This window comes from Equus przewalskii, chromosome 6 (assembly GCF_037783145.1).
Source record: "Equus przewalskii isolate Varuska chromosome 6, EquPr2, whole genome shotgun sequence".
NCBI classification, from domain to species: Eukaryota; Metazoa; Chordata; class Mammalia; order Perissodactyla; family Equidae; genus Equus; species Equus przewalskii.
The window spans coordinates 85,645,492-85,672,832 of record NC_091836.1 but is presented as its reverse complement, the minus strand read 5'-3'; the positions used below and the strand labels follow the sequence as shown (position 1 = coordinate 85,672,832).

The 27,341-nt window shown below is 34.8% G+C and overlaps 1 protein-coding gene across 2 annotated transcripts in view; it reads left to right on the top strand.

Moving 5' to 3' along the window:
- PIK3C2A (phosphatidylinositol-4-phosphate 3-kinase catalytic subunit type 2 alpha) overlaps nucleotides 1-24,578 on the top strand; it is a 91,155-nt gene extending 66,577 nt beyond the window's left edge. For both annotated transcript variants that reach the window (XM_070626513.1, XM_070626514.1), the window contains exons 19-33: nucleotides 280-460; nucleotides 3,376-3,480; nucleotides 4,860-4,952; nucleotides 6,206-6,335; nucleotides 10,032-10,168; nucleotides 12,247-12,416; nucleotides 12,970-13,126; nucleotides 14,087-14,196; nucleotides 16,083-16,290; nucleotides 17,482-17,606; nucleotides 18,888-19,005; nucleotides 19,095-19,167; nucleotides 19,501-19,610; nucleotides 19,698-19,823; nucleotides 21,458-24,578. In XM_070626513.1, the coding sequence (XP_070482614.1) occupies nucleotides 280-460; nucleotides 3,376-3,480; nucleotides 4,860-4,952; nucleotides 6,206-6,335; nucleotides 10,032-10,168; nucleotides 12,247-12,416; nucleotides 12,970-13,126; nucleotides 14,087-14,196; nucleotides 16,083-16,290; nucleotides 17,482-17,606; nucleotides 18,888-19,005; nucleotides 19,095-19,167; nucleotides 19,501-19,610; nucleotides 19,698-19,823; nucleotides 21,458-21,640 (2,026 nt within the window). In that variant the 3' untranslated portion in view covers nucleotides 21,641-24,578. The remainder of the gene's footprint in view (nucleotides 1-279; nucleotides 461-3,375; nucleotides 3,481-4,859; nucleotides 4,953-6,205; nucleotides 6,336-10,031; nucleotides 10,169-12,246; nucleotides 12,417-12,969; nucleotides 13,127-14,086; nucleotides 14,197-16,082; nucleotides 16,291-17,481; nucleotides 17,607-18,887; nucleotides 19,006-19,094; nucleotides 19,168-19,500; nucleotides 19,611-19,697; nucleotides 19,824-21,457) is intronic.
- Nucleotides 24,579-27,341: the final 2,763 nt, after the last annotated feature.

The following is a 27,341-nucleotide window of genomic DNA, read 5'->3' as shown; positions in this document are numbered from 1 at the left end:
GCACGCAAACTTAACCACTCGGCCATGGGGCCGACCCCTGAAGGCATTATTTTAAAGAAGCTAAATTTTTATGTCCTTAGAAATAAAACTAAAAATAATAAAACCTTCTCTCACAAAGATATTTGGCATGTTAGAGCTCTATAATAATGAATGAGTTTTTACTTGCTTATATAGCTTAAAATAAGTTCCTGCGTACTTAAAATTGAACTTATTAAATTGTTTTTTGAGAGATGTTTGTCCAATTCTCAGAAGCAGCTAATAAATATTTTGCTGTATTAGGCTCCTCAGGGATGCCCTTCATGATGCGCAGTTTGGTGCCCGATATGAACATGTTTTGGGCGCTCTCCTCTCAGTAGGAGGAAAAGGACTCAGAGAAGAACTTTTGAAGCAGACAAAACTTGTACAGCTTTTAGGAGGAGTAGCAGAAAAAGTAAGGCAAGCTAGTGGATCAGCCAGACAGGTATGTACCCATAAGAGGGAACATAAATATTTTGATGTTAAAGGATCTTTACACTGTTGACAAGTTAAGTTGTTATTTTTTATCAGTAGACACTCAGTAGAACTCTTATCTACACCTCTGCGGTTTTGGGCAGATGAATTGAAAGGTTGTTTAAAATCTGTAAGAATAAATTCCACAGCCTAAGTCAGAAAATCAGTGCTTTTTAATTCCCATGATTATTAATTCCTTTCTGGTCAAAATTGTTCTCTTGAGCTTCTTTTTCATTATTTTGCTTTTCAACTTTTTGTAATTGTAAAAGTAATAAAAGTATGAATTGATGTTAATGTTTAAAAAATCAAAATAATGAGGAAGTTTATAGAATAAAAAATTAAGACTTTCCCAGTTTCACTTTATCCCTGTAGATATCTATTTTTCATAATTTGCTATATGTCCTTCTTGGTCATTTTATGACTGTACACTCATATACACTTAGGTATATATACACATTTTTGGAGTTTAAAAATTTTTTTTATTGAAACGTATATATATATTTGTTGTTGAGGTAAAATTCACATAACATAAAAATGCACCATTTTAACCGTTTTTAAAGTGTACAATTCATTGGCTTTTAGTACATTTACTATGTTGTGCAACCACCACCACTATCTAATTCCAGAACGTTTCATCACACCAAAAAGAAAGTCTGTACCCACTAACCACTCGTTCCTCATTCCCCCTCCACCCAGACTGTGGTAAGCACTAACCTGCTTTCTGTCTTTATGGATTTGCCCGTTCTGGACATTTCATATAAATGGAGTCATGCAACATGTGGCGTTTTGTGTCTGGTTTCTTTTACTTAGCCTAATGTTTTCAAGGTTCATTCATATTGTAGCATATATAGGTACTTCATTCCTTTTTATGGCTGAATAATGTTCCATTGTGTGGATAATACCACATTTTGTTTATCCATTCATCAGTTGATGGACATTTGGCTTGTTTCTAGTATTTGGCTATTATGAATAATGCTGCTCTGAATATTTATGTGTAAGTTTTTGTTTGAACACCTGTTTTCACTTTATGTTGGAGTGGAATTACTGGATCATACAGCAATTCTATGTTTAACTTTTTGAGGAACCACTCAAGTGTTATCTGAAGCAGCTGCACCATTTTATATTCCTATCAGTAATATATGAGGGTTCCAGTTTCTCCACATCCTAACCAACCTTTGTTATTTTCTGTTTTTTTTTATTATTATTATTATTCTAGTCATCCTGGTGGGTGTGAATTGATATTTCATTGTGGTTTTCATTTGCATTTCCCTAATGACTAATGATTTTGAGTACATTTTCATGTGTTGATTGGCTATTTATCTTCTTTGGGGAAATTTCTAAGTCCTTTTTTAATTGATTTGTCTTTTTGTTGTTGAATCGTTAGAGTTCTTTATATATTCTGAATGCCAGACCCTTATCAGATAGACTATTTGCAAATATTCTCTCTTATTCTGTGGATTATCTTTTTATTTCCTTGATAGTATCCTTTAATGCACAAAAGTTTTTAATTTTATGAAGTCTAATTTATTGTTTTCTTTTGTTGCTTGTACCTTTGATATCATATCCAAGAATTTGTTGTCAAATCCAAGGTCACAAAGATGTACACCTATGTTGTCTTGTAGGAGTTTTATAGTTTTGTTTTTGTATTTTGAGTCTTTGATCCATTTTGAGTTATTTTTTTTATATAGTATGAGATAAAGATCCAACTTCACTCTTTACATGTGGTTATCCAGTTGTCCCAGCGCATTTGTTGAAGAGACTATTCTCTCCCATTGAATGCTCTCGGCATCCTTGTTGAAAATCAATTGACCATAGATATATGGGTTTATTGCTAGACTCTCAATTCTATGCTGTTAATCTATATGTCTGTCCTTTATGCCATACTGTTTTCATTACTGTAACTTTGTAGTAAGTTTTGAAGTCAGGAAGTATGAGTACTCCAACTTTGTTCTTTTTCAAGATTGTTTTGGCTATTCAGAAGTCTCTTGCAGTACTGTTTGAATTTTAGGATCAGCTTGTCCATTTCTGCAAAAAGGCAGTTGGAATTTTGATAAGGATTGTGTTGAATCTGTAGATCTATTTGGGAAATATTGCAATCTTAATAAGTCTTCTGGTTCCTGAACATGGGATGTCTTTCCATTTATTTAGATCTTTAATTTCTTTGGGTCTTTAATTTCTTTCAGCAATTACACTTTTTTTTCAAGTTGCTTTTTAAACTTTGTTTTAGAGAATTCATGTCAGTAAATATAGTTATGCTTCATGTTTCTTAATGAGTACATAATAGTGCAAGGTATTGTAGCATAAATTATGAACTATTACTTCTATGTAGGTTGTTAATACATTTTTCTTTTCCCAAACAATCCTGCAATGAACTTTACTATATAAATTTTTGCCAGTATTTCTTTATAGGATATTCCTGCAGGTGAAATAACTGAGTCAAGAGCTATGTACATTTTTATTTATGATAGTTTCTGTTAGATTGCTCTACCAAAGAAAAAAACTATGCCTTATACACCTTCCTCCCCATCAATAGATTATGAAAGTATCTGTTTCCCACCCTGTTGCCAGCACTAGATGTTATCTTAAAATTTTCGTATGTTAGGTCAAAAATTGCATCTCATTTTTGTTTGGTTTCTATTTCTTTGACTCTTGGTGAGTTTTAACTAATGTGTTAAATATGACTATATGTACTTTCCCCCCATGTTTATAGCCTCTGCCCATTATAATTTCGTTTTTATAGTAAAAATTAGCTCTCTTTAGCAACAACTTATTTTGACCATTTGACAATTGGGTATTTTAAAAACTGGGTCCATATCATAATTTTGTTGTCTTAAAACTAGGTCTTCATTTTCATTATGTATTTACAGTATCAATTTCTTTTCCTAGGTTGTCCTTCAAAGGAGTATGGAACGAGTACAGTCCTTTTTTCTAAAAAATAAATGCCGTCTCCCTCTCAATCCAAGTCTTGTGGCAAAAGAATTAAATATTAAGGTGACACATAAAATACTTATAAGTTCATATTACATTTCAAAATAATGGGTAGAAAGAAGGCAAATGGGCAAGTATACTTAAGGCAAATGAGGATAAAACCTGCAGAGGTTGGTTATAATATAATATATAGGTTGTCTATTTGTGTGAGATCCATATTTATCTCAGTATATTTTTACCTAATCACCATTCTTAGGGGAAAAAAATAGTGTAAAATTATTTATTACCTTGAAATAATTTTTTTTTACTATGATATAATTGCTACGAGAGGCATATGTTGTAATTCCAATGATAAAACTATCCAGTTACAGATAGGCATTTTTCTTTTCTTTCCTTATGAATGGCCAGATAGACTCTTCCCAGGTTTATAACACTTTTTACAGCCATCAAAAAGTAGTTGTGTAATCACCAAAATTGAGTAATTATATTTTGAACTGGGCTAATAGTAATACAATATTGGATACAAAGGCTAGGGTACAATTATCTGTGATGGAGTCTCAGATTTGATTTTTTTTAATGTTGACATATGGCTACTCTTCATTGAAATATAATGGTGGATGCCTGAGTTGTATAACTATGTCATTGAGTGGGTGAAATTACATTTTCCCCTTGGGTTTTGTTTGAATTAGTTTTTAACCAGTTGCATTTTAAAATAAGATTTTATCTTTTATAATGGAGTTGTTAAATTTAGTGTTACTATTTGATTCCATGGCTAATTATTAATTATAATAGTACCATAAATAGGAGAAGTAGAGATCTCATTTCAGATCTCACTGATGTAGAGGAAAGATAAGAGTATACAAAATTTCGTGCTCTGTTGAGGAGTTATAATAAAAGCTCAAACTTTTAATTATTTTTGTCTCAAGTTTTTAAGGTTTTATTTCTCTGCGTAGAGAGTAGTTGATGATATTTTACTCATATATGCTATGTTTAAGTTTCAAAAAGTTTGTTTGTTTGTTTTTTGGTGAGGAAGAGTGGCCCTGAGCTAACGTCTATTGCTGATCTTCCTCTTTTTATTTGAGGAAGATGATCCCTGAGCTAACATCCATGTCAGTCTTCCTCTGCTTTGTATGTGGGATGCCACACAGCTTGGCTTGATGAGTGGTGTGAATGGCAACCCCCTTGGATCTGAATGGGCAAACCCCGGGTTGCCAAAGCAGAGCATATGAACTTAACCACTACGCCACCAGGCCGGCCCCTCAAAAAGTATTTTTATATACCTTTTATTGGTCAGATAACCTAAAAAAAGCAGTTCACACGTGGTATTTCATTTGCCATAGTTCAAAGGAACAAGTGAAAGGAGAACTACCTAGGACAAAATATCTCAAACCCATTTTTTTTCCAGTGTTATCTTACTAATGCTTAACTCGTTGCATTTGTAGTCATGTTCCTTCTTCAGTTCTAATGCTGTGCCCCTAAAAGTCACAATGGTGAATGCTGATCCAATGGGAGAAGAAATTAATGTCATGTTTAAGGTAAGAAAAATAAGGTTACTTTGTTTTTAAACCATAATTTAGAATTCTTTTCTCAAATTCCTTTTCCAAAAATTGTAAAAGTAATTTTGTTTACTTAATATTTAATTAAATTGAATAATTATGTGAAAAATTACCACTGACATAAACTGTTCCCAAACAGATTTGGGAACAAATGTAACTCTGGGCTAGAACTGCTGCCTATGCACATCATAACTCTAGGCAGTGCCTTTCACACAGATGGTGATGTGAATGGTATTCGCTAGAGTTGTGTATTGTGAAACCCAAAACCGTGAGCAGTGGCACTGGTTTTTGGGAACGTATAACTTATCTGTGGGAAGCAGCAGGAGTGAAGTACTTACAGAGGAATCTATTACCAGTCAAAATTCTGTGTGTTGTGATCATAATTAGTATATTTTGAAGAAAGAATGGAGAGTTAGTTAATTCAATGAACTTGATTAGTAGTAGTAGTTCATAAAGATAGCTTCTCTTGAACCACCTTTGATATATATAGCAAGTTCCCCTATACTCAGATCTGAATTTGGACTCATTTTATTTTAGTGATGTAATTTGCCTTTTCCTGAAACAGTACCATCTGTTTGAATACAGAAATTTTGTATGTTGAGTTTTGATATTTGTTAAGGCAAATCCCTTCCCTTATTTTTTTTCAAAATTTTCTTGGCTAGTCTTAAAAATGTATTCATCATTATGTGTTTTTTAAAGTTATTTTATCCAATTTTAAAAAGAAAATGAAAACTCGATATGATTCCAGTTAGAATTAATTCATTTTGGCAGAGTTAACTTTTTTAAGTGAACTTTTTATTTTGAGATAATTATAGATTCATAGTCTGTTGTAAGAAATTATACAGCGATCCCGTGTACCCTTTACTCAGTTTCCCCCAATGGAAACATCTTGCAAAACTATTATACAATATCACAATCAGTATATTGGCATTGATACAGACAAGATATGTAATATTTTGATCGTCACAAAGATGCCCCATATTGCCCTTTTAAAAAACTGAATATAATTCACATACCGTAAAACCCAGCCTTTTAACGTGTACAGTTGAGTAAATTGAGACATGAAGAGGTTAAGTAACTTTCTTTAGAATGCTGCAGAAGAATAAAAAGGCAGTTCTGTTTTTCTCATTCTTCGCTCTTTTTGAAATTCCCCTCTACCCCTCGTTTATAGTATGTAATCTATTAAGTCTTTTGGAAAGGTACGAGTTTCATTTTGTTTCCTTGATTTCAAGGTTGGTGAAGATCTTCGGCAAGATATGTTAGCTTTACAGATGATAAAGATTATGGACAAGATCTGGCTTAAAGAAGGACTAGATCTAAGAATGGTAATTTTCAAATGTCTCTCAACTGGCAGAGATCGAGGTAAGTCTGTTAGCTGTGTCTTGGTATCTTATTTTTTTGTGTGAACTTAGCTCTGAGTGTACCTTCTCTAAGGGTCCTGATGCTGGTGCACTATGATCTCAGTAGTTTCTTACTTTAATTTAGTGTAACTTTATTGATTCATTTGCTCACTATCAAATAACTCAGTAAGTAGTTCTAATAAATGCTTTGCAGTAACCAGAGGTGTCCATTAATTGACCCAATGGGGACTTTATGGTCTTTAGCTTTTGACTTAAAAGCAAAGCCATGTCTAAGTAAAACCAATTTTGATTTCAATTCTGCAAAATAAAATAATGTGTTTTTTCCTACTAAGAGCAGACTTCATCTTGTTATTTATTGAATAAGTCTTTTTCCTTACCACATACGTTAAGTGTGAATAATAATAGTACTACACTCGTGGGAATATTGTGATAATTAAATGAGATAATGAATATAAAATACCCTAGTATCTGATACTTACTAGGTGCTCAATAAATTGCAGCTGTTACCATCATTCTTATGCAACAAATGTTTTCTGTGTTTCTACCATCTAGCTGCAAAATGCTAGTAACATGTAGTGCTTATATTTTAGAGGGAAGCAGTTAAACACGTAAGTAATTAGAAATGCTTTAATAAGCTAAAAGTTCTAACAATTACAAAGGCAATGCTGTGGGATTTTAAAGGAAAGATCACCTATGGTTGGTGGAAACGAGAAATACTTCACAGATTCTAATCATAGACACTAGGAAGTCACCTGAAAGATTATATAATCTAACCTTTGTTTCTAATATTTGCCATTCAATTTATGCTTAAGTGTCTATAGTGAAGGGAATTCGCTGCATTTCAAGCTAGTCCATCTTATCCTGGATAGCTCTGATAGTTGTAGATTTCTTTCTTGTATTCAGGTGAGTGGGAACTGACTCCTGGTGTCTTCTACCCATCAGTTGTAGTTCTCTTCATAGACTATCATATAATTAAGTCAAATCCTTCCTCATGATGACACGTATATTGTGGCCTCAGATCCTGAGTTTCATATTCTTCAGCCGTTTATCATATGTGACTTTAAGTTACCTTATCACCTGATTGTTCTCATTGTAAAGGGGTCAAGTGATCCATAGTCTCTAAGAATGGCACCTGGATTTTGTAGAATGCAGAAGGATGGGAAAAGTGGAGCTTTTTCCACGTGGAGCTTATTCACAAATAAAACCATCATACTAGCTCCTGCTAAACCGTGTCTTGACCATTCTATACTTATACATTTTGTGTCTTAGACCCAAGTGTAGGACCTTAACTATTAACTTTCTTGTTACATTTGATCCATTAGTTTTCAGCCTCTTGGGTTCTTTTTAAAATCTGAATTTTGTTATCTGTCATTGAACCTCTTAGTTTATGTCATGAACCGATGTGAAGCACATGTATTCTGTAGCTTCTGCTAAGTCATTGAAAAAAATGTTTACTGAGAGAGGGCCAAGGACCAATCCTTGTGCCATGTCACGAGAGATCTCCCTTTGGGTGATTGCTAAATTTTGGGGTACTGTATTTTGCTTGGTTACTTATCTACTTCATTGTGTTATCAACCACTCCACATTTCTCCATTTTATCCATCAGGACAGTATGAGAACCTTACCAGTTTCTTTTCTCAGGTTACGATATACAAACTTTATCTTGTCAAAAAGGAAATAAGGTCAATTTAAGGATTCTTGCTGGTTGATTTTCATATAAGTCTTGTAAGATGGAAGTTGTTTTATCAAGCAGGATTCCTCAATGAGAGCCTATCATTTCGTTAGATTGGTGTTTCTGTCACCACACTTTTCATATAGTTCAACTTACTCTTTCTTATAGAATTCTTTATAACTTTGGAGACAATCAAATTCCTCTTGTTTTTTATGTTGATTCTAACTAATGGTTGAGTGCTAACTTTGTGCCTTGCTCTGTGCTAAGTTTTTCACTTCTGTTATCTCACCGTATCCTTAATTTTTCAAATGAAGAAATGATATCCACACCCTCTGAAGTTTTTAACAAGCACCTCAGTCTATAGTAATCCCTCCCTGCTCCAGATTCAGCAATTGTCTTTAATACTCACCAGACATTTACTGCCTATTTTGTACCTTCCCCACTGGATTGAATTTTTTTTTTCTTTTTAAAGATTGGCACCTGTGCTAACATCTGTTGCCAGTTTTTTTTTTCCTTCTCCCCAAAGCCCCCAGTATATAATTGTATATTCTAATTGTGCCTCTGGTTGTGCTATATGGAACGCTGCCTCAATATGACCTGATGAGCGGTGCCATGTCTGCACCCAGGATCTGAAGCCGTGAAACCCTGGGTTGCCGAAGCAGAGCATGCAAACTTAACCACTTGGCCACAGGGTCAGCCCCCCGACTGGATTGATTTTATGTTCTCTTAGGGCAGGCACCATATCTTACATATATAGTAGTACTGTGTCTATCTTATGACCTTTGGTCCACTGTTTTGTACCTAGTAATTTGTACATATGTATATTTGATTATGAAATTAGAAATTTGTATGTATATTAAAAATTTGATTAAATGTAATCATAGAATCAAGGTACAGGTACTCATTGAAAAAGGATATCACTATGAACTATAAACTAGATGATGGAACCAAACAAACAAAAGATACAAATGAATTCCTTCTGCCAAGTGTGACCAGACTACTAGGATTACAACCTGGCCCTGCATACTCTTTTTGGGGGTGACCTGGAAGCCTTGTTGACTTGTTTTCTTCCAATCCTTTGTCCAAAGCAGGTCTCTGTATCTATATCTTTTATTTTGACACCAGTGCATCTGCCTGATTTTTAAAATATATAAAACTAATGTTTAAATTATATAAATAATATATGCACGTAGTAAAATATCCATATAACATGTAATAGAATAAATTGAAGAGTAAATCTTAGTTTTCTCCCACACCTCCATCCTCGATCCTAGGCATCCCATTCCCAAAATATAACCACTTACATAGCCTTCTGGGAATATTTTGTGTATATTCCATCATACCTAATAGTCTTTCTTTTAAAAACAAAAGGTACAGTGCTCCATCTGGATTTTGTCTTTAAAAACATATTTTTGAGATCTTTCTATGTAAGCTCATAGAGATCTACCTCGTTGTATTCCATTGTGTAGATGTCCCATAATTTATTTGTTTGATACTTGTTTTAACGGAGTTATAGAGAAAACAAAAAATGATTTGCCCCGCCAGGCATTTACATTTCAATTAGGAAGACTAAACACTTACTTGAGACTGAAGGGTATCACAAGGACAGTCTTAATCTGTTCTTCCCTTTGAACGGGCTTAATGTACTCTGAAACACTCTTACGTTGCCCAAATATATGACTAGAGAAAATTTTTTGTGCTGAAATGTGACGTGGTGTATCTTGTAAGTAAGTGTATTAGCGAGGTCAGTATCATCTGGGTTTGTTGTTATTCCCTGTGGGGGTAGCACATGGATGTACAGACTATAGAGTCTCAAATAGTCAAATTCAACTTTATATCTTGGGAACTTCTGAAAATAAAAATAATTTTGATTGCTCACATTTTCTACCGTGGGCTGCCAGACTTGATTTTTTTTAAATGATAATTGCTAGCTGGTGTCTTATGTCGAAGATTGAAAGCTATAAATTTTTTAAAGGCTTACTTTTGGGAGATATTTTCGCATAGCTTAATGTTTTGTTGTTAAAGGCATGGTGGAGCTAGTTCCTGCTTCAGACACCCTCAGGAAAATTCAAGTGGAATATGGTGTGACCGGATCCTTTAAAGATAAACCACTTGCAGAGTGGCTGAGGAAATACAATCCCTCTGAAGAGGAATATGAAAAGGTGATTAGCATGTCTCCTTATTCTAAAAAACTTTGTAAAAAATATATTACATAGGTCTTAAGTGCTTTCATTTTTCAACTCTAGTGACTAGCCGTTTAGTCTAAGTTGTGAAAACAGCATCTTTCTCCAACTAAAGAAAAGAATATGAAAACAGAAAGCATTTAATGGCAGGAATCTTATGAACCAATGCTAAATGACCCAAAAAACATTTCAAACATGTATCTAGAGGCCAGCAAGACAGGTATTTTTATAATTCAGAAAGTTATATTTCACAAAGATCTTGGAAAAAGTTGTGGAAATGAATAAGAGTGGCTGCATGTTGTGGCAGTTAAGAGCAAGATTATGGGCCAGACTCTCTGGGCTTGAATTCAGGTCCCAAGTCACTCCAGCTATAGAGCCTTGGGCAGATTATTAACCTCTTTGTGCCTCAGTGACCTCTGCTATAAAACATTATAGTACATATTATAGTATTGAGTATATATTATGGTTGTAAAAAATAATAGTAGTATAAAGTTTTGTGAGAATTAAATGAATTAATATATGTAAAGTGCTACATAGAGTAAATTCTATAATTGATAGCTATTCTTACTATTGGAGGCATCAATTTTTTGTTTTAGTATACTTTTGAATTACATAATAGGAAAGGGAAATTTCTTAGGACACGAGGCTTCTGATGATCCTAAATTGGCCTAAGGAAGACTCAGGAACTTCCAATAGTGATTTAAGATCTCGGTTTCTTCTTCTTCTTATTTTCTTACATTATATTATTTTAAAGTGTACATCATTATATTTCAATTTCTGTGTTCACCAACCAAATAAAGTAGAATTTTGTCCTTTGTTGGTCTTTTAAACTGTTTAAGATTATTCCCTTTTCTTACTTCTTTGTGGCTTGGGGAAAGCAGTGTAGCAGAAGCCAATACTTGTTTATAGCAGTGTTGGCTCTTTTGTGATTTTAGGTAAGTTGTTTCACACAAAATAATTGTCAAGTAACATACATTGAGTGCCTTTTTTGCATTTGGCTCTTTTATGTGCTTTACTAAGAGGGAATGTAACATTGTGGAGTCACATCGCCTGGGTTTGAATATTGGCTCTGCTACTTAACACTTATGTGATCTTGGGCAAATAACCCCTCTGTGTTTCAGTTTCCCTCATATATAAAATGCCAGTAATAACAGTACCTATGTCATTGGTTTGTTGTGAGATTTTAAATGAGTTAATGTATACATACAAAACACATATGTACACATGTATTCTGTGTGTGTATGTGTATGTGGAGAGAGAGCAGTGCAGTGCCCAGTTTGTGATAAGTGCTGTATAAACATTTGCCATTATCATCATCAGTAATTGATGATGATTTCTGGGGATTACAGGATAAAGTTAACCATATGGACATATAGAGCTCATATATGACTGCTCCATTCAGGAATGTAGTATCTTGAGAATAAACTAAATGTACATGCTTTAGATCAAAATATTCATTGTATGCATCTTGCTGTATTCTTCTGTGTGATATTATTTTAGTAGTTTAATTCTCAAGACAGACAGGCCTAAAAAAGAAGGTGTGCAGGTTTGAGAAACTTGCAGATGACACATAAGAGTCACCAAATGGGCAACAAAACACATTAATTATATTACTGGATGTTTAAAGATATAAGGTGACTTTCTTTACACATGCCCTCCCTACAAGCCAAAAAAAGGGAAAATTTTTTTTTATTCAGATTAATCTTGGGCCCAGTGTTACCACTTGTGGTAAGCAGCAGAGCCTATGAGGAGCAGGGTTCCACAAACACGATGCCTACAAGATGTTCAAAGGCAGCGTGTGCCCTAAGTAGGGACTGGTGGGATCTCTGCCTGTTACAAGACAAAAGCTACAGAGAAGGGGCAATAACCATCTCTAGCAGGGTGTTTTTGTTTTTGAAATATGAAAAGGCTGGCTTTTGTTACCATAACCGAGTTTATAAACTGTTGAGAAAGTGGATTACAACAGTGTTTTCAAAGAGTGATGAATTACTTTAAGGTAACCCTGCCTCTTTTAAAAATAATTTTTTTCCTAAAATAATTTTATCTCTTTATTATAGGCTTCTGAGAATTTTATCTATTCTTGTGCCGGATGCTGTGTAGCCACCTATGTTTTAGGCATCTGTGATCGACACAATGACAATATAATGCTTCGAAGCACAGGACATATGTTTCACATTGACTTTGGAAAGTTTTTGGGCCATGCACAGATGTTTGGTAGCTTCAAAAGGTACTAATATTGTTACTGTTATTGCTAAAGAAAAGAGGTGCTTCCTATTTCACAAATTAATGTCCCCAATCTTTTTTCTTGCTGTTTTTTGCCTTGTAGCTCCCTTTGAGCATAACTGGGGATGAAAAAGACCCTAAGAGATGACTTTACCTTGTAGTAGACAAGAATGAGTATGTGTGTGTAACCTTTGTTGAAATGAGTTAAGGTGTATTTTATTTTATCTAGTTAGTGATACCTATTAGAAATGTTCCTATTTGCATAATGAGTACAAAATTTTTCTCTCTGTATGTTTATAACTACTGTTTGATCTCAAATATCACCTTGAAAAAAATTTCATTTATAAGTTCTATCTAAATAATGAAATTATATATGATGGCTTTCCTGAAAATGTGAATTTTTTAAAATTATGCAAATTGAAAACTGCCTGATACTAAGTTTCCCAGTTGGAAATTGCTTTGGTTCAGATAACATAGTTCAATAACCATGGAATAGAAATAGCACTATTTTAATATCTTCTATAAATAATACTTTGTATGTGCTTTCTTTTAAATAGAGATCGGGCTCCTTTTGTGCTGACCTCTGATATGGCATATGTCATTAATGGAGGCGAAAAGCCCACCATTCGTTTCCAGTTGTTTGTGGACCTTTGCTGTCAGGCCTACAACTTGATAAGAAAGCAAACAAACCTCTTTCTTAACCTTCTTTCACTGGTAACTCTGTTCTTTACAAGCATTTAATTAATTTTATATTAATGCTACAGTGTATCAATATCTAAAGCAGGGATATTTTGTGAGTTTTTGGAATAAAATTTACCATAGTTTCAAATGTCAGGGGCCGGCCCAGTGGTGCAGTAGTTAAGTGCACACATTCCGCTTCAGTGGCCCGGGGTTCACCAGTTCGGATCCCGGGTGCGGACATGGCACCACTTGGCACACATGCTGTGGTAGGCGTCCCACATATAAAGAGGAGGAAGATGGGCACAGATTTTGGCTCAGGGCCAGTCTTCCTCAGCAAAAGAGGAGGATTGGCAGCAGTTAGCTCAGGGCTAATCTTCCTCAAAAAAGAAAAAAAAAGAAAGTAAATGTCAGATATATTATTACCAACATATTTAAAAATTACTGTTAGGTGAAATATGCCAGCTGCCATTTATGCAAAATACAAAAAAATAAGTCACTAGAGTGGTTGCCCTGGGAATGAAGGGTATCAGTAACTAAAAGGGATCCTCAGAAGGTTATCTGGGATGCTGATAAATAATTTTGTCTTCATCTGGATATTTTCAGATTGTGAACATTCATTAAGCTGTACACTTAAGATTTCTGTACTTTTCTGGATGTATATTAAGTAAAAAGTAAAAACAAACAAATAAACCCACTATGATTTTTTATGGTGACTGAAATTGATGTAGGGACAGATGACTAGACAAAAGGTCTGGATTTCACAGCTTTTATTCCATAAATTGGCTCTGTGACTTCCAACAATTGACTTCCTTGGCCTCAATTTTTCTCATTTATAAGAGAATCACTTAGGTCCTAAAAACACTAACAAAACTCTTCAAACCTGTGATTGTTTTTGTTTGTCTTAGTTCGATTACTTGGCCACCTTTTAGGGAGGAGTGGGGAATAGAGTTTTAAAGAATTTAACTCACAAACTTCTTTTTCCCTTTCCTATAGATGATTCCTTCAGGGTTACCAGAACTTACAAGTATTCAAGATTTGAAATATGTTAGAGATGCGCTTCAGCCCCAAACTACAGATGCAGAAGCTACAATTTTCTTTACTAGGTAAGACATATTTGGGTATATTAGAGAAGGCACATACAGTTTAGTTTTGATTTGTTTTCCTTAGTTTAAACAAATGCTATATATCAAAACACTGACAGGAAAAAATTGTGATTCACAGGATTAACAAATAGTAGATTTATCAAAAGTTTATTTTATGTCAAAAGTTTATTTAATGAATAAATATAAAGGATTTGCAATAGTACTTTAAAAAATACATTTATTTCTCTCAAAATATGATCTCAAGGTTTATTATGTGATTTCACTTATAAAGATCCTATTTATGAACTATTTCTGTGAAACATATTTTCTACAGTGCCAAATACAAGGGTTTTTTTCTCACATGATAACTGTACCAATCAATTTTTCAAGATTCTGCCATAACAGTTTTCAGGCATGCCATAAGTGCTTACAACAGTGAATTCTGGGACATTGCCCTAATAAAGCGTTATTATGTGACATAGTACTTGGAACACATATACCAGTGACTGGCATTTAACTTGTCATTATTGCTTTAAAAGCAGCTCTTCCTAACAAATATGTTCTAAAGGCCTGGTGAGCAGGTTGGTTACTGGCTAGTGGTACCACTTCATTATAATGCCACATCAGGGAGGGGCACATGAGCTCATGTTCTTTTCTTTCCTATTCTCTTGCCTTCTTCCTCTCAGTGGAGAAGAGGTAGAAAACACTGGACTGGGCTTCTCTAGTCTCAAGAGTCTGGGCTGAATTGAATTGGAGGAAGCTGACTTTTGTATAGCCTTCCAAACTAAGCCTGATAGTTTAGGTATTGATGGGTTTTTGTTTTGTTTTTCAAAGAGATCTGTTGGCTCCCCTGGGCAAAACTATAGAGCAGGCATTTATTAATCAGCTTGGGCTGCCATAACAGAATGCATAGACGAGGTGGCTTAAGCAACACAAGTTAATTTTCTCAAAGTTCTGGAGGCTAGGCAGTCCAAGATCAAGGTGCCAGCTGACTCGCTTCCTAAAGTGAGGGCTCTAGCTTACAGATGACTGCCTTCTTGCCGTTTCCTCACATGAAGGGGGGAGATAGAGCAAGAAAGCCTGAGATTTCTTGTCTCTTCTTATAAGGACACTAATCCTGTTGGATCAGGGCTCTACCCTCATGGCCTTATTTAACCTTTATTACTAACTCCATAAAGGCTTAATGGGGTCGGGGCTTCCACACGTGAAGTTGTGGGGGCACAGACATTCAGTCCAGCGCAAGGCAAAACTCTTTCCAGGAGGTTCTCTGACTTTTCTTGTTTAACCTCTTTCCTTTTTCTGTACTCCTTTATCCTGTTTCTGAGACTTCTTATTTCCTTTGCTTGCCTAAAATGTTTTATCCAGGCCTGCCTTCCAAATTTATCACAACCAAACTCCCCATCCTGTCAAAACTTCTTTTTCCAACTGAGGGAAATTATGATTGTCTGAAGAAGGTATCTAGTACTAGATTTTACTATTCTACTCTTTGATAGAAGAGATTTTTTAAAATTTGGATTACTTTGGATGCTTCCTTCTATACCTGTTTGTCACCTTACCCGTTTATTACAGGAATAAAATAATGAATCATCTTTTTGGCATTATACCAATCATCTTCTATCCCTAGTAGCTTTTTAATTAGTGTTCGACCCCACAGAGCTCAAGGAATCCAAGCATCATTTCTTGGAGACAGTGGGATGGGATGGAATGGAAACTTTGTGCTAAAATTTTTTGGGGGGGTGAGATATATTTTAATGGGTTTTTGGCCTATAGAACAAAGGGAATCCTTGGCAAAGTGAGAATCTGTTTAATATGAATGAAAGTGTTTTTTATCTTTTATTATGTTAAAACAATTGAGCATGTGTTCTCATGAACATTTACTGTTTACACATTTTCTGTTTATTTTGTAGGCTGATTGAATCAAGTTTGGGAAGCATTGCCACAAAGTTTAACTTCTTCATTCACAACCTTGCTCAGTTGCGTTTTTCTGGCCTTCCTTCCAATGATGAACCCATCCTTTCGTTTTCACCCAAAACATACTCCTTTAGACAAGATGGTCGAATCAAGGAAGTCTCTGTTTTCACTTATCATAAGAAATACAACCCAGATAAACATTACGTAAGTGTGTAGAGACTCATGGCTGCGTTATTGTTGTCCGGTCCCTCTTCCTGCACTGACTGCTGAAGTGCCAAGAATTTGTTCTTTTCAAACTTCTTTCTTCCATGGATGTTCCAAAACTAAGTAATCGTACTGAGAGCATCCCTAATTGTTTTTTGGTATTTATTTCTTGGTAAATTTGCTCTAACACCATGAGGGACAAATGATATTCTTCCTTTCACAGATAAGACTAAAAGGGTGGTGCTATTTTGCTTTCGTCTTTCCTAATCTTCAATTTGTTCTTAATTTCAAAGGTAAAGCTTGCTCACTGTAACAAATTCAACCAATGTGGAAGCATATAAAGTAAAAGTCTAAGTTCTCATTCCACTCTTCAGAGATGAAATATTTTAAAACACACACACAAATAAAGTTTATTTTTGAAAAAAAAACAAGGTCTTCAGCGTGCTTTTTTCCCCCAATATATTTTTCACCCCTGTGCTAATATTTTTGTTGGATAATACTTTGCAGTACTGTCAGTCTTTAAATTTTTGACAAATTGATAGATTTTAGAAAGTGCACTATTTTAATTTTCATCTGTTTTATTATTAGGAAAGTTTTGCATGTTTATTGAGTATCTTATCCTAACACCATTTTATTGAGTAGTCCATTCTTTCCCCCAGTGATTTATAATGCCACCTTTAAATATACTAAATTCATATATATCCCTGAATTTATCTCTGGTCTTCTGTAGATCTGTCTGACTCTTTCTGCACCAGGGTTTTACTCTTCAGAGTACTGTGATTGTATAATAGATAAATATCCAGTAAGATATGTTTTCCCTCATCCCCTTGCTGCCATAAATTTTGCCTTTTTTCTCATTTACTCTCTTAAATGAACTTACTATTTTCATTCGAAATGCACTAAGTTTATAAATTTGGGAAATACATTTATTATATTTAATCCTGGAAATAAAATGACTTTCACTTTCCACTTCTTGTTTATATTCTTGCAGTGGTTAAGATCACTCTTAGAATGTAGTTAGATGTGCTATATATATGAAGACTTTTATATTTGCTGTTTCCTATTGGTGACATATATATTACCAAGTGAAAAGCACTTGGGCTATGTATAATGGTCAAGCTCTAAATCTTCTTCCTGTCAGGAAAGGTTGTATTATAAATCTAATGTGTTTGGGGTATGATTTCTTTTCAGATTTACGTAGTCCGAATTTTGAGGGAAGGACAGCTTGAACCATCATTTGTATTCCGGACGTTTGATGAGTTTCAGGAACTTCACAATAAGCTCAGTATTATTTTTCCACTTTGGAAGTTACCAGGGTATGTTCCCATCTTTGTACATTAATCCTTTTTTTACAGGAAACAATTGAGTATCTAGTGTAGGTCAAAGCTTTGTGTTAACAGTAAGATACTATGAACCATGTGTGACTTATTTTCCTTTGTCTCATAAGGACCTAATATAGTACTAGACATAGACAAGAAACTGTAAGTTTTTGTTGAATGAATAAACAATGAGTAAATGATCAAGATCTTAAACTTAAAACATAGGATATTCCAGCCTTCTGATTTTAGTCGAAGCTTTAAATTTGTTGTCTCTACCACAGTAAGCAACACAGGATAATAGTTTGGAATCTTGGTTTTAAAAAGTCAGATTTTTAATCACTGAAGAAATAATCTGTTATGGGCATACCGAACTTCTCTGAAAAATAATAAGCTGAGGCATTGAGACTGTATATCAAAATCTTAGTACTTAGATTTGTATCTGATACCCTTTGGAAACTCTCAGTTTTAATGTAGCTAACGACCAGTAGTTTTCCTGTATCAAATTGCTCATATTCTTCTCAGAATAGATTTTAAAAGTGAGGAGGCAGCAAAGTGGGCATCAGAGTTTTATTTCCATGTGCAATCTCATTTTTCCACTGCCACCAAAATAAGCAGAATTAAGATTATCTTGGGGCCGGCCCCGTGGCCGAGTGGTTAAGTTTGCGCACTCCACTTCTGAGGCCCAGGGTTTCACTGGTTCGGATCCTGGGTGCTGACACGGCACCGCTCATCAGGCCATGCTGAGGCGGTGTCCCACATAGCACAACCAGAAAGACCTACAACTGGAATATACAACTATGTATTAGGGGGCTTTGCAGAGAAGAAGAAGGAAAAAGAAAAAAAGATTGGCAACAGATGTTAGCTCAGGTGCCAATCTTTTAAAAAAGAAAAAAAGATTATCTTGATTTGGGCCCTATGTAATTTGTTGATTTTACTGGCATCTACAATAGGTATGGCTGGTTGAGTAATGATTATTTTGGAGGATAAGATCTGCATAAAATATTTGTGAATGATTCATTTTAAGAAGAAATAAGTAGAAAATAAGTAATAAGCAAAACAATACCTTTTGTACCAAGGTTCATAAAAGGATAATGGATACTTGAAGTATTTCATCTCTAGTACTCTGAAGAGAAATCATGACAGATTATAGTAGATTAAGACTCCATTTTGTATTTAAATATATAAAAAAGTGTATTTTTAAGTAAATATTGTCCTCGAGTCTGCAAATACAATATGAAATAATTTTAAATCCCATTTGTTTTTGTTTTTGTTTTGTAGCTTTCCTAATAGGATGGTTCTAGGAAGAACACACATAAAAGATGTAGCAGCCAAAAGAAAAATTGAGTTAAACAGTTATTTACAGAGTTTGATGAGTGCTTCAACAGATGTAGCAGAGGTGACTGTCCTAACTGAAAAATAATAACATGTTATTTTTTGTGCTACACTATATTTAAATTAATAAATCTTTTTCTTCCTCTATCTTAGTGTGATCTGGTTTGTACTTTTTTCCACCCTTTACTTCGTGATGAGAAAGCTGAAGGAATAGCTAGGTCTGCAGGTGAGATTCTTTTTTCTCTTTATTGATAATTCATGGCTTCCCTATGACCTGCAAGTCTGTAACTTCTCAGTGGATGTGGCAGAGTGACAGCGGGGTTATTGGCTGTAGTCTAGTGAGAATGAGAGGAGGGCATTCTTTCTAAGCCAGTCTATTTCTGGATACACTTAATTTTCCTGATGGAGTGTGATTACTAAACAAATACTGTCAGTGACTACCAGGTTCTTTACCTTTTTTCCCCCATGTGATGGTCCTGGAATTAAAGTAAAATTTTTTATTGCAGCTTGAACCACTGCAAGCAAGATAAAATAAAGATGAGCATATTTCTATTTTCAGATGCAGGTCTCTTCAGTCCTACTCCAGGCCAAATAGGAGGAGCAGTGAAATTATCTGTGTCTTACCGAAATGGTACTCTCTTCATCATGGTGATGCACATCAAAGATCTTGTGAGTGATTGCAAATAATGATGAGTGTAGAGGGAACCTGTGCCTTAGTAGGAAGCACTACTGTTAAGGAAATGCTTTTTTTTGTAGGTTACTGAAGATGGGGCTGACCCAAATCCATATGTCAAAACATACCTACTTCCAGATACCCACAAAACATCCAAACGTAAAACCAAAATTTCACGAAAAACTAGGAATCCGACATTCAATGAAATGGTAAGTTAAAGTAATTTCTAAAGGTTTCCTAGTTTTGTTGTTTTGAGATTTTAAAATTTAAACACTTTAAAATTTTTAGATATCAGTTGCTGAACTATGTATTGTACTAGTTAAGCAAAACAATAGTAGTCCAATGGTATTTAATAAAATGGTGCAGAATTGAACCCTTAGTCATAGACCTTTAGACCTTTTAAAAAGATCTCAGGGGCCATTATTCAACTCCTTTTCCAGTGCTTGAACCCTCTCTATAACGTTTTCAAAAGTGGATGTCCAATCTGTGCTGAAATAGTTCCAGGCCATCTAGTTGGTTTTGGGCAGCTCCAACTCTTGTTTTTTTACTGAGCTGAAATCTTCCCCCCCGTAGTTTGCACCTGTTGGTCTCAGTTGTCCTTCTTGGAACCACACAGAACTCCTCTTTTCCTGCTACGTGGCAGCCCTTCAGATAATTGAAGTTAGGTGCCCCTCCTGTTTATTCTTTTAAAGCATCTTCAGTACCTTTACCTTTGTTTGATAGAATGTAGTTTCAAAATCATCCTCCTAATTTGTTTTATCTGTCAGCAACCCTCTTAAAATAGATTGCCCCCAACTGAAAGCAGTAAGCAAAGCATCAGCGAACAGTGGGGAGCAGAACTGTGACCCTGCTGAGCTACTCACGGTCAACTTATAAACTTACTGATTTATTAAAACCCACTAATCCTTAGTCAGCTACTTCTTTAGGATAAACACCACGTTATTTGTGTGCATGAACATTACATCCACACAAAAATGTCTGGGTAGAGATTTGGAAGCAAATAATTCTGAATTTTCATCAAGCTTATAAACTTATGAAAATCATAGAATGTCCTTTCAGCCCTTTACAAGCATATAAAATGTTTGGTGAAGACCAGTTGGTATTATTCTCAAGAAGTGGTATTGGCTTTTTTCTAGTTAGTGTTGTACTTTCAAGAAAATGAAGTGTGGTCAGTTTTTTAGTTTTTATAGTCAAACAGTGGGAAGGACTAGGTTACGGAGATGTTTCTCAGAAGTTATGGTGAGGCTTTCCTGAAAAAAAATTCTAAGTGTTTAATGTGGTAAATGTTTGCAAGAATAGTTTTCAACACTCCGTATTTGCTGTACACTGCATTTATAGTTTGTGAGTTTGCACTGAATTATGGATAATCAGAAATTATCATTTCATGGTATATAAAATCCAACAGGAAAAAGACAACAAAAGGAAATTTTAATTTCTCATTTTTTGTAAAATAATTATAATTATGCTATCCCTACTTGCTTCCTTCCATTCTCTTTTTCCCAGCTTTAGATCATCTTAAGACATACTACCATGTAATTTCTCTTCCCTTACCCCTACTTCTGTCTCAGAAAAAACATGCTTTTAGTTTTTAGGCAATAGTAATTTTCTACTTTGTGCATTCCTATGTCAGACACTCAGAGGAAGGATAATACAATCCAAGACTCCTGAAATATAGAATGTGCATCTGAAGTATGAAACAAATCCTACCAGATGTGTCATGATCTCAATGTCATTAATTGTAGTCATGCTAATAATCTCACTTATGTTTTTATTTAAAATAATCCAAGAAACCAGACAAATAAATAATTTGTAACTTACTGTTTCTTTTTTGCCTTTGCTGTAGCTTGTGTACAGTGGATATAGCAAAGAAACCCTAAGACAGAGAGAACTTCAACTAAGTGTACTCAGTGCAGAATCTCTGCGGGAGAACTTTTTCTTGGGTGGAGTAACCCTGCCTTTGAAAGATTTCAACTTGAGCAAAGAGACAGTTAAGTGGTATCAGCTGACTGCAGCAACTTATTTGTAAGCTAGTGAATTTCTGAGCTTTGGAAGCACGAGCAGTTAGACTGGTACACACACACACTTGTGAACTTTGTATAGTATTTTTATACTTGGACAGAAATTATAAAGTAAATGTACTTGCTGCATTTCAACACATCTTTTGGACCAACAGTCATATAACTTTTATGAATTTGTTGAAGTCATTGCCGTTTTAAAGTCATATAGAATACTATAAACCCTACACTTAATATACAGTAAGTCCTGAAAAAGAGCTTGAGCTGGTGAAGGATTTAATCCTTTCTTGAGTAATTCCGTTTGGTCTGATAGTACTGTGTCAGCTCAGCCAGCTGTTGTGCATTGTTTCTCACACAGACACAGTGTGTTTGTTTTCCTGTTTTGCACCTTTTACAGCCTTTACCACTGTGTATGTTCACAAACACCAAAGGAAAGGAAAGGTGCAGGATGATCCCATAAAATGAGCTGCTATTCACAGGGCCGAAAAGCAAAGCACAAATAATAGTTATGTTAAGAACTACTAAGTAGTTTATAGAAGTAGAGGAAAACGATATTGCTTTTAAAAATTCATGTCTTCAAAGCCTTTTTCAGAATAAGTGCCAATCACTGAAGTTGTAAATAATGGTGCCTTAACTTCATATGCTTCCCTGGCACTTCATTCTGAATTTTTTCCTGACTTGATAAATAACTAGAAAGTAGTTTTCACTCACTTTCAACTTATTAAAGACAAGAAATTATGTATACTAATGCTTTTCTCACAGAAAGATCATTTTCTCCACTTCTGATATGTGACTTAGTTATTTAAACAGTCAGCCATTTGATTTATTTTCATTGCCCAGTAACTGAATGAAATTCATCAATACAGCATACACTAAATTCCGTCATTCCATTATAATCCTACATTTATTCCCAAGAATGTGAGTTGAAGTTTGGTAATTTCACCTCCATATATCTATACTTCACTCCCTCATTAAACAGGTGAAAATTGTTCACCATGTGCCCATTCCTGTTTGGTAGAAGATCTCCATGAGTAGGGCAGACGCTTCACAAGAGGCCCAGGACAAGAATTCTAGTGTCCAGACTGAATTTTAATGTAGACTTTTATGGCATAGTTTGTCTTATAAGCTGTCTACTTACATTTGTAAACATTGTACATTCACATGAATTACTGTCCTTAATATAATGGAATTCAGAATCATAAGGGACATGACTGAAATTATTCTACAGTAACCATTAAGCTTCATTTTTATTGTTCATTCGACTTCACACATAATTTTATGTTTAGTTTGGATAAATATATATATATATTAATTCTCATGGCTAGAATAGAAATTCAGACACTTTTTAAATGGTAATAGAGATTGTAGCAATCTAGTTGCTATGAGATAACTGACAAAATATGCAATGAAGAATACCAAGAAAGGAAGGACAATCTCCAATTCAGTTGCCCAGAACAGAATTTTTATGAACTGTGCAAATGTTTAATGTACATGCTGATACTTGCAGAGCAGAAGTAGAAGAGTTAGGGATGTATCAGTGGGACAGGTTAAAAAAAAAACTTGAAATTTTTGGTGCCTAACACTAATGGTCCATTTGTAGGAAAGTCCGTATGATATATGAATGTCTTTTTCTTTTTTTAATGTTAAAATGTGTTGTCTATTTAATAAGTTAATTAAAATGCAGATCAAAGCACCACCGTTTATTTGCTTTTTCCACATACAGTTAACATGTCCTTAAAGTGTGGTAAGTAGCTTTGCAAATATGAAGAAGTACTAGATATTTTCACTTAAGCTTTTGAGATCTAATTCCATTCCATGAGTTGTCACTTAGCCACTGTAAAAAAAAAAAAAAAAAGTACTGTCTTGGTAAAAGGTCATTGTTAATTGGACTCAATGTATACTGCCTATTGCAGTCTGTTACAGCAGTGTCTTTTAGCACAAATAATAGAGCTAGAAAATGTGCTGTCACTTTTCAATTACAGGATATCTGGATTCTTATCTAAAAGTGTATATTATGATTAATACTGTATAGTTAACCAGAATTCAGGACATGTGGTAATATTTTCTCTTAATTTAATTCATGTTGTGCCTTCTTTGGTCATGAAAAACACACACACATTTTACATATATTTTAATATAACTTATTTCTTTGTGAAATGTTAATCTTCAGCCCTTACCAAAAAAAGGGACAGAGGCGCCTCTTTGCACTACTACTATCAGTAGATTTTAAATCAACTGTTTTTTTAAACCTTTTGTTAAAGCTTGCATTAAAGTAAATCTGAAACAAAAGTTGAAACTGGCCAAGACACTAATTTTTATGTATAATCACAATGTTTTATACCTATCTTTATTGAGTAAAAATAATTATGCTACGTGGAAGTCCTGCACCAGAAGAATTCTTTCCTCTTGCAGTGTTTTTGGATTTGAAAATAATGGTTTACTCCAAGAACCTGTTATTTTCTCTACTGAGGAACCCAACGTAGAACTTGCACTGACATTTTTATTACTGCCTTTATAAGAATCTCTAGGTATCTAAATTTTAAGGCATGTATGATCTTTGATAAAGTATTCTTTTATCTTTTCACATTAAAGTTGTATAAAAGTTCCAATATCTTGCCTTAAATTGGTTGACTGTTCTTTCTAGGATTCAAGTATTGTGGCATTTAAACAAGAAAACATTCAATTTTGATACTTTGATTTCAGATCAAAAAAGACTGAAGCCCCACTACCATAATTCATAGATTTATTGACATGCTTTTTGACTAGCAGTGCAAATATGAATGAATATGGCAATTAGTCTCATCGATAAGAACCAAATACTTTAATTATATTAAGGTAGCAAGTAAAGATGTATAATATTTTTATTAATACCTTGAATATATTCAGTGGATTGATTGTGACTTCATAACTGTACTATGATTATATTAAAATATTTCTGGAATAAAGGAACTCTGCTATCATTTCTTTCCTCGTCAACATATTAAGATTTTTGGTTCCAAACTTTGCTATGGACTCACTGCTGCTGTTCTTTGTCTCTCACCCAGGAGTTTACTAGGTTCCAGTAATCCTGAATTTCAGAACTGGCCTGTCAGCTGCCCCTAAAAATGTCCAGATACTGTGTCTGATTTCTAAGTGTGGTTATTTAAAGGTTTGGATTGCCACTTGCTAGAGCCTGATCACCATTTCATAGAAGTGAGATGCTTCTATGAGTGTGGTCTCTGGTCTGTGGTAGTTTACTTAAATAGTAAATAGTATTGTAACATCATGTTACAGACATCGCTACAGAACAGAGAAATGGAGATTCTTCTAATACCATACCTCCCTCCGGGAGCGGTAACCAGTGTGAGGCTGTGGTTCCCTGACCCTAGAGATAACATGTAAAAGGTCCCAGAGACGATGAAAGAACAATCACTTAAACAATTAGAGCCAGTTTCTTGAGGTGATAAACTCAGTTTCTATCAGGAAAAAAATGACTTTATTTCACCCTTAATTACTCTTTTGAAACGCTTTATCAAATTTTAGACATACACAAAATTAGGTAACCGTATAATGAACTCCATGAATGAATCCATTGTGTACCTTCAACACTTATGACCTTAGAGCTAATCTTGTTTGATCTGTATTAACTAGGATGTGCCTAGGTGTAGAGATCTTTTTATTTTTTTCTCTTTAGGATCCTTAGATCTATGGACCAGTAACTTTCTTCAGTTCTGAATAATTTATTATGACTTCTTTTCCACTTCACTGTTTCTCTCTTCAACTGTTTAACCCATCCATGGAATTTTTAATTTTGGTTGTTGTAGTTTTCATTTCAAGACAACTATTTGGTTACTTTTGTTTCTTTGAATCATGATCCAGGAAAGACACAAGACTGCCAAGATCAATGGGGAAATAGTTTTTTCAGTAAATTGTCCTGGGACAATTAGATAACCACATGCAAAAGAATGAAGTAAGACTCTTAGAACATACAAAAATTAATTCAAAATAGATCAAAGACCTAAACATAGCTAAAATTATAAAACTCAGAAGAAAACATAGGTGCACATCTTTGTAATCTTGGATTAGACAAGTTTCTTAAGTATGACACAAACAGCACAAGCAACAAAAGAAAAACAAATTGGGCTTCATCAAAATTAAAAACTTTCATGCATCAAAGGACACTATTAATAAAGTAAAAAGACAACTCACAGAATGAAAGAGACTATTTGCAAGTTATAGTTCTGATAAGGGCCTGGTATCCAAAATATTGTATAAAGAACTTTTAAAACTCAACTACAGAAAGCAAACCCAATTTAAAAATGGCCAAAGGACTTTGAATAGCCATTTCTCCCAAATGGCCATCATATGAAAAGATGCTCATCATCATTAGTCATTAGTGAAATACAAATCAAAACTACAATGAGATACCAATCCATACCCATTAGGATGCTAGAATAAAAAACAAGTGTTGGCCCAGCCCTGCTGGCCTAGTGGTTAAAGTTTGGCACATTCTGCTTCAGCGGCCCAGGTTTGGTTCCCAGGCGCAGAACCACACCACTCATCTGTCAGTAGGCATGCTGTGGTGGTGGCTCACATAGAAGATCTAGAAGGACTTACAACTAGAATATACAATATGTATTGGAACTTTGGGGAGAGAGAGAAAAGAAAAGTGTTCGTAAGGATGTAGAGAAACTGGAGCCCTGTTACATTGTTGGTGGGAAGGTAAAATGGTGCAGCTGCTGTGGAAAAGAGTTTGGCAGTTCTCAAAAAGTTAAACATAGAGTTTACCTTATGACCCAGCAATTTGAAATATATACATAATCTCCAAGAGAACTGAAAACAGGTACTCAAATACTTGTACACAAATGTACATAGCAGCATTATTCATAATGGCCATAAAAAGGAATGAAGCACCGATACATGTTACAACATGGATGAACCTGGACAGCATTATGCTAACGGAAGAAATCACACACAAAAGGCCACCATTGTTTGATTCCATTTACATGGAATGTCCAAAATAAGCAAATCCATAGAGACAGCAAGCAGATTAGTGGTTGCCAGGGGCTGTGGGGGGCGGGGAGAGTGGAGAGTGATTGTTTAAAGAGTACAAGGCTGTCTGGGGTGATGAAAATTTCTGGAATTAATGGTGATAGTTGTGCAACATTGTGAATGTACTAAATAGCACTGAATTGTACACTTTAAAATGGTTAAAATAGCAAATTTTATGGTATGTGAATTTTACCTCAATAAAAAAATGTTTAAAAGTCCATACAGTCAATTTTTAGAAACCATTTTGGGGGCCGGCCTGGTCACACAGCAGTTACATTCACATGTTCTGCTTTGGCAGCCTGGGGTTCACTGGTTCAGATCCCGGGTGCGGACCTACGCACCGCTTGGCAAGCCATGCCGTGGTAGGCGTCCCACATATAAAGCAGAGGAAGATGGGTACGGATGTTCGCTCAGGGCCAGTCTTCCTCAGGAAAAAAAACCCAAACCATTTGATCACTGAACCTCTGCCTTTTTTAATAAATAATTGTGTTAACAGTGACTATTTTTTAGATAGAACTATAATTTTCCCTTTTTCTGTCTTTAAAAAGTCAGAAGGTTCCAATTTACAAAACTTCTCAAAACATGCCACATATAAAGGCACTAGGGCATGGCTTAATAGAGGCAAACAGCATTTGATCACAATTCAACACCTGGGGCGGCCCAGTGGTGCAGCAGTTAAGT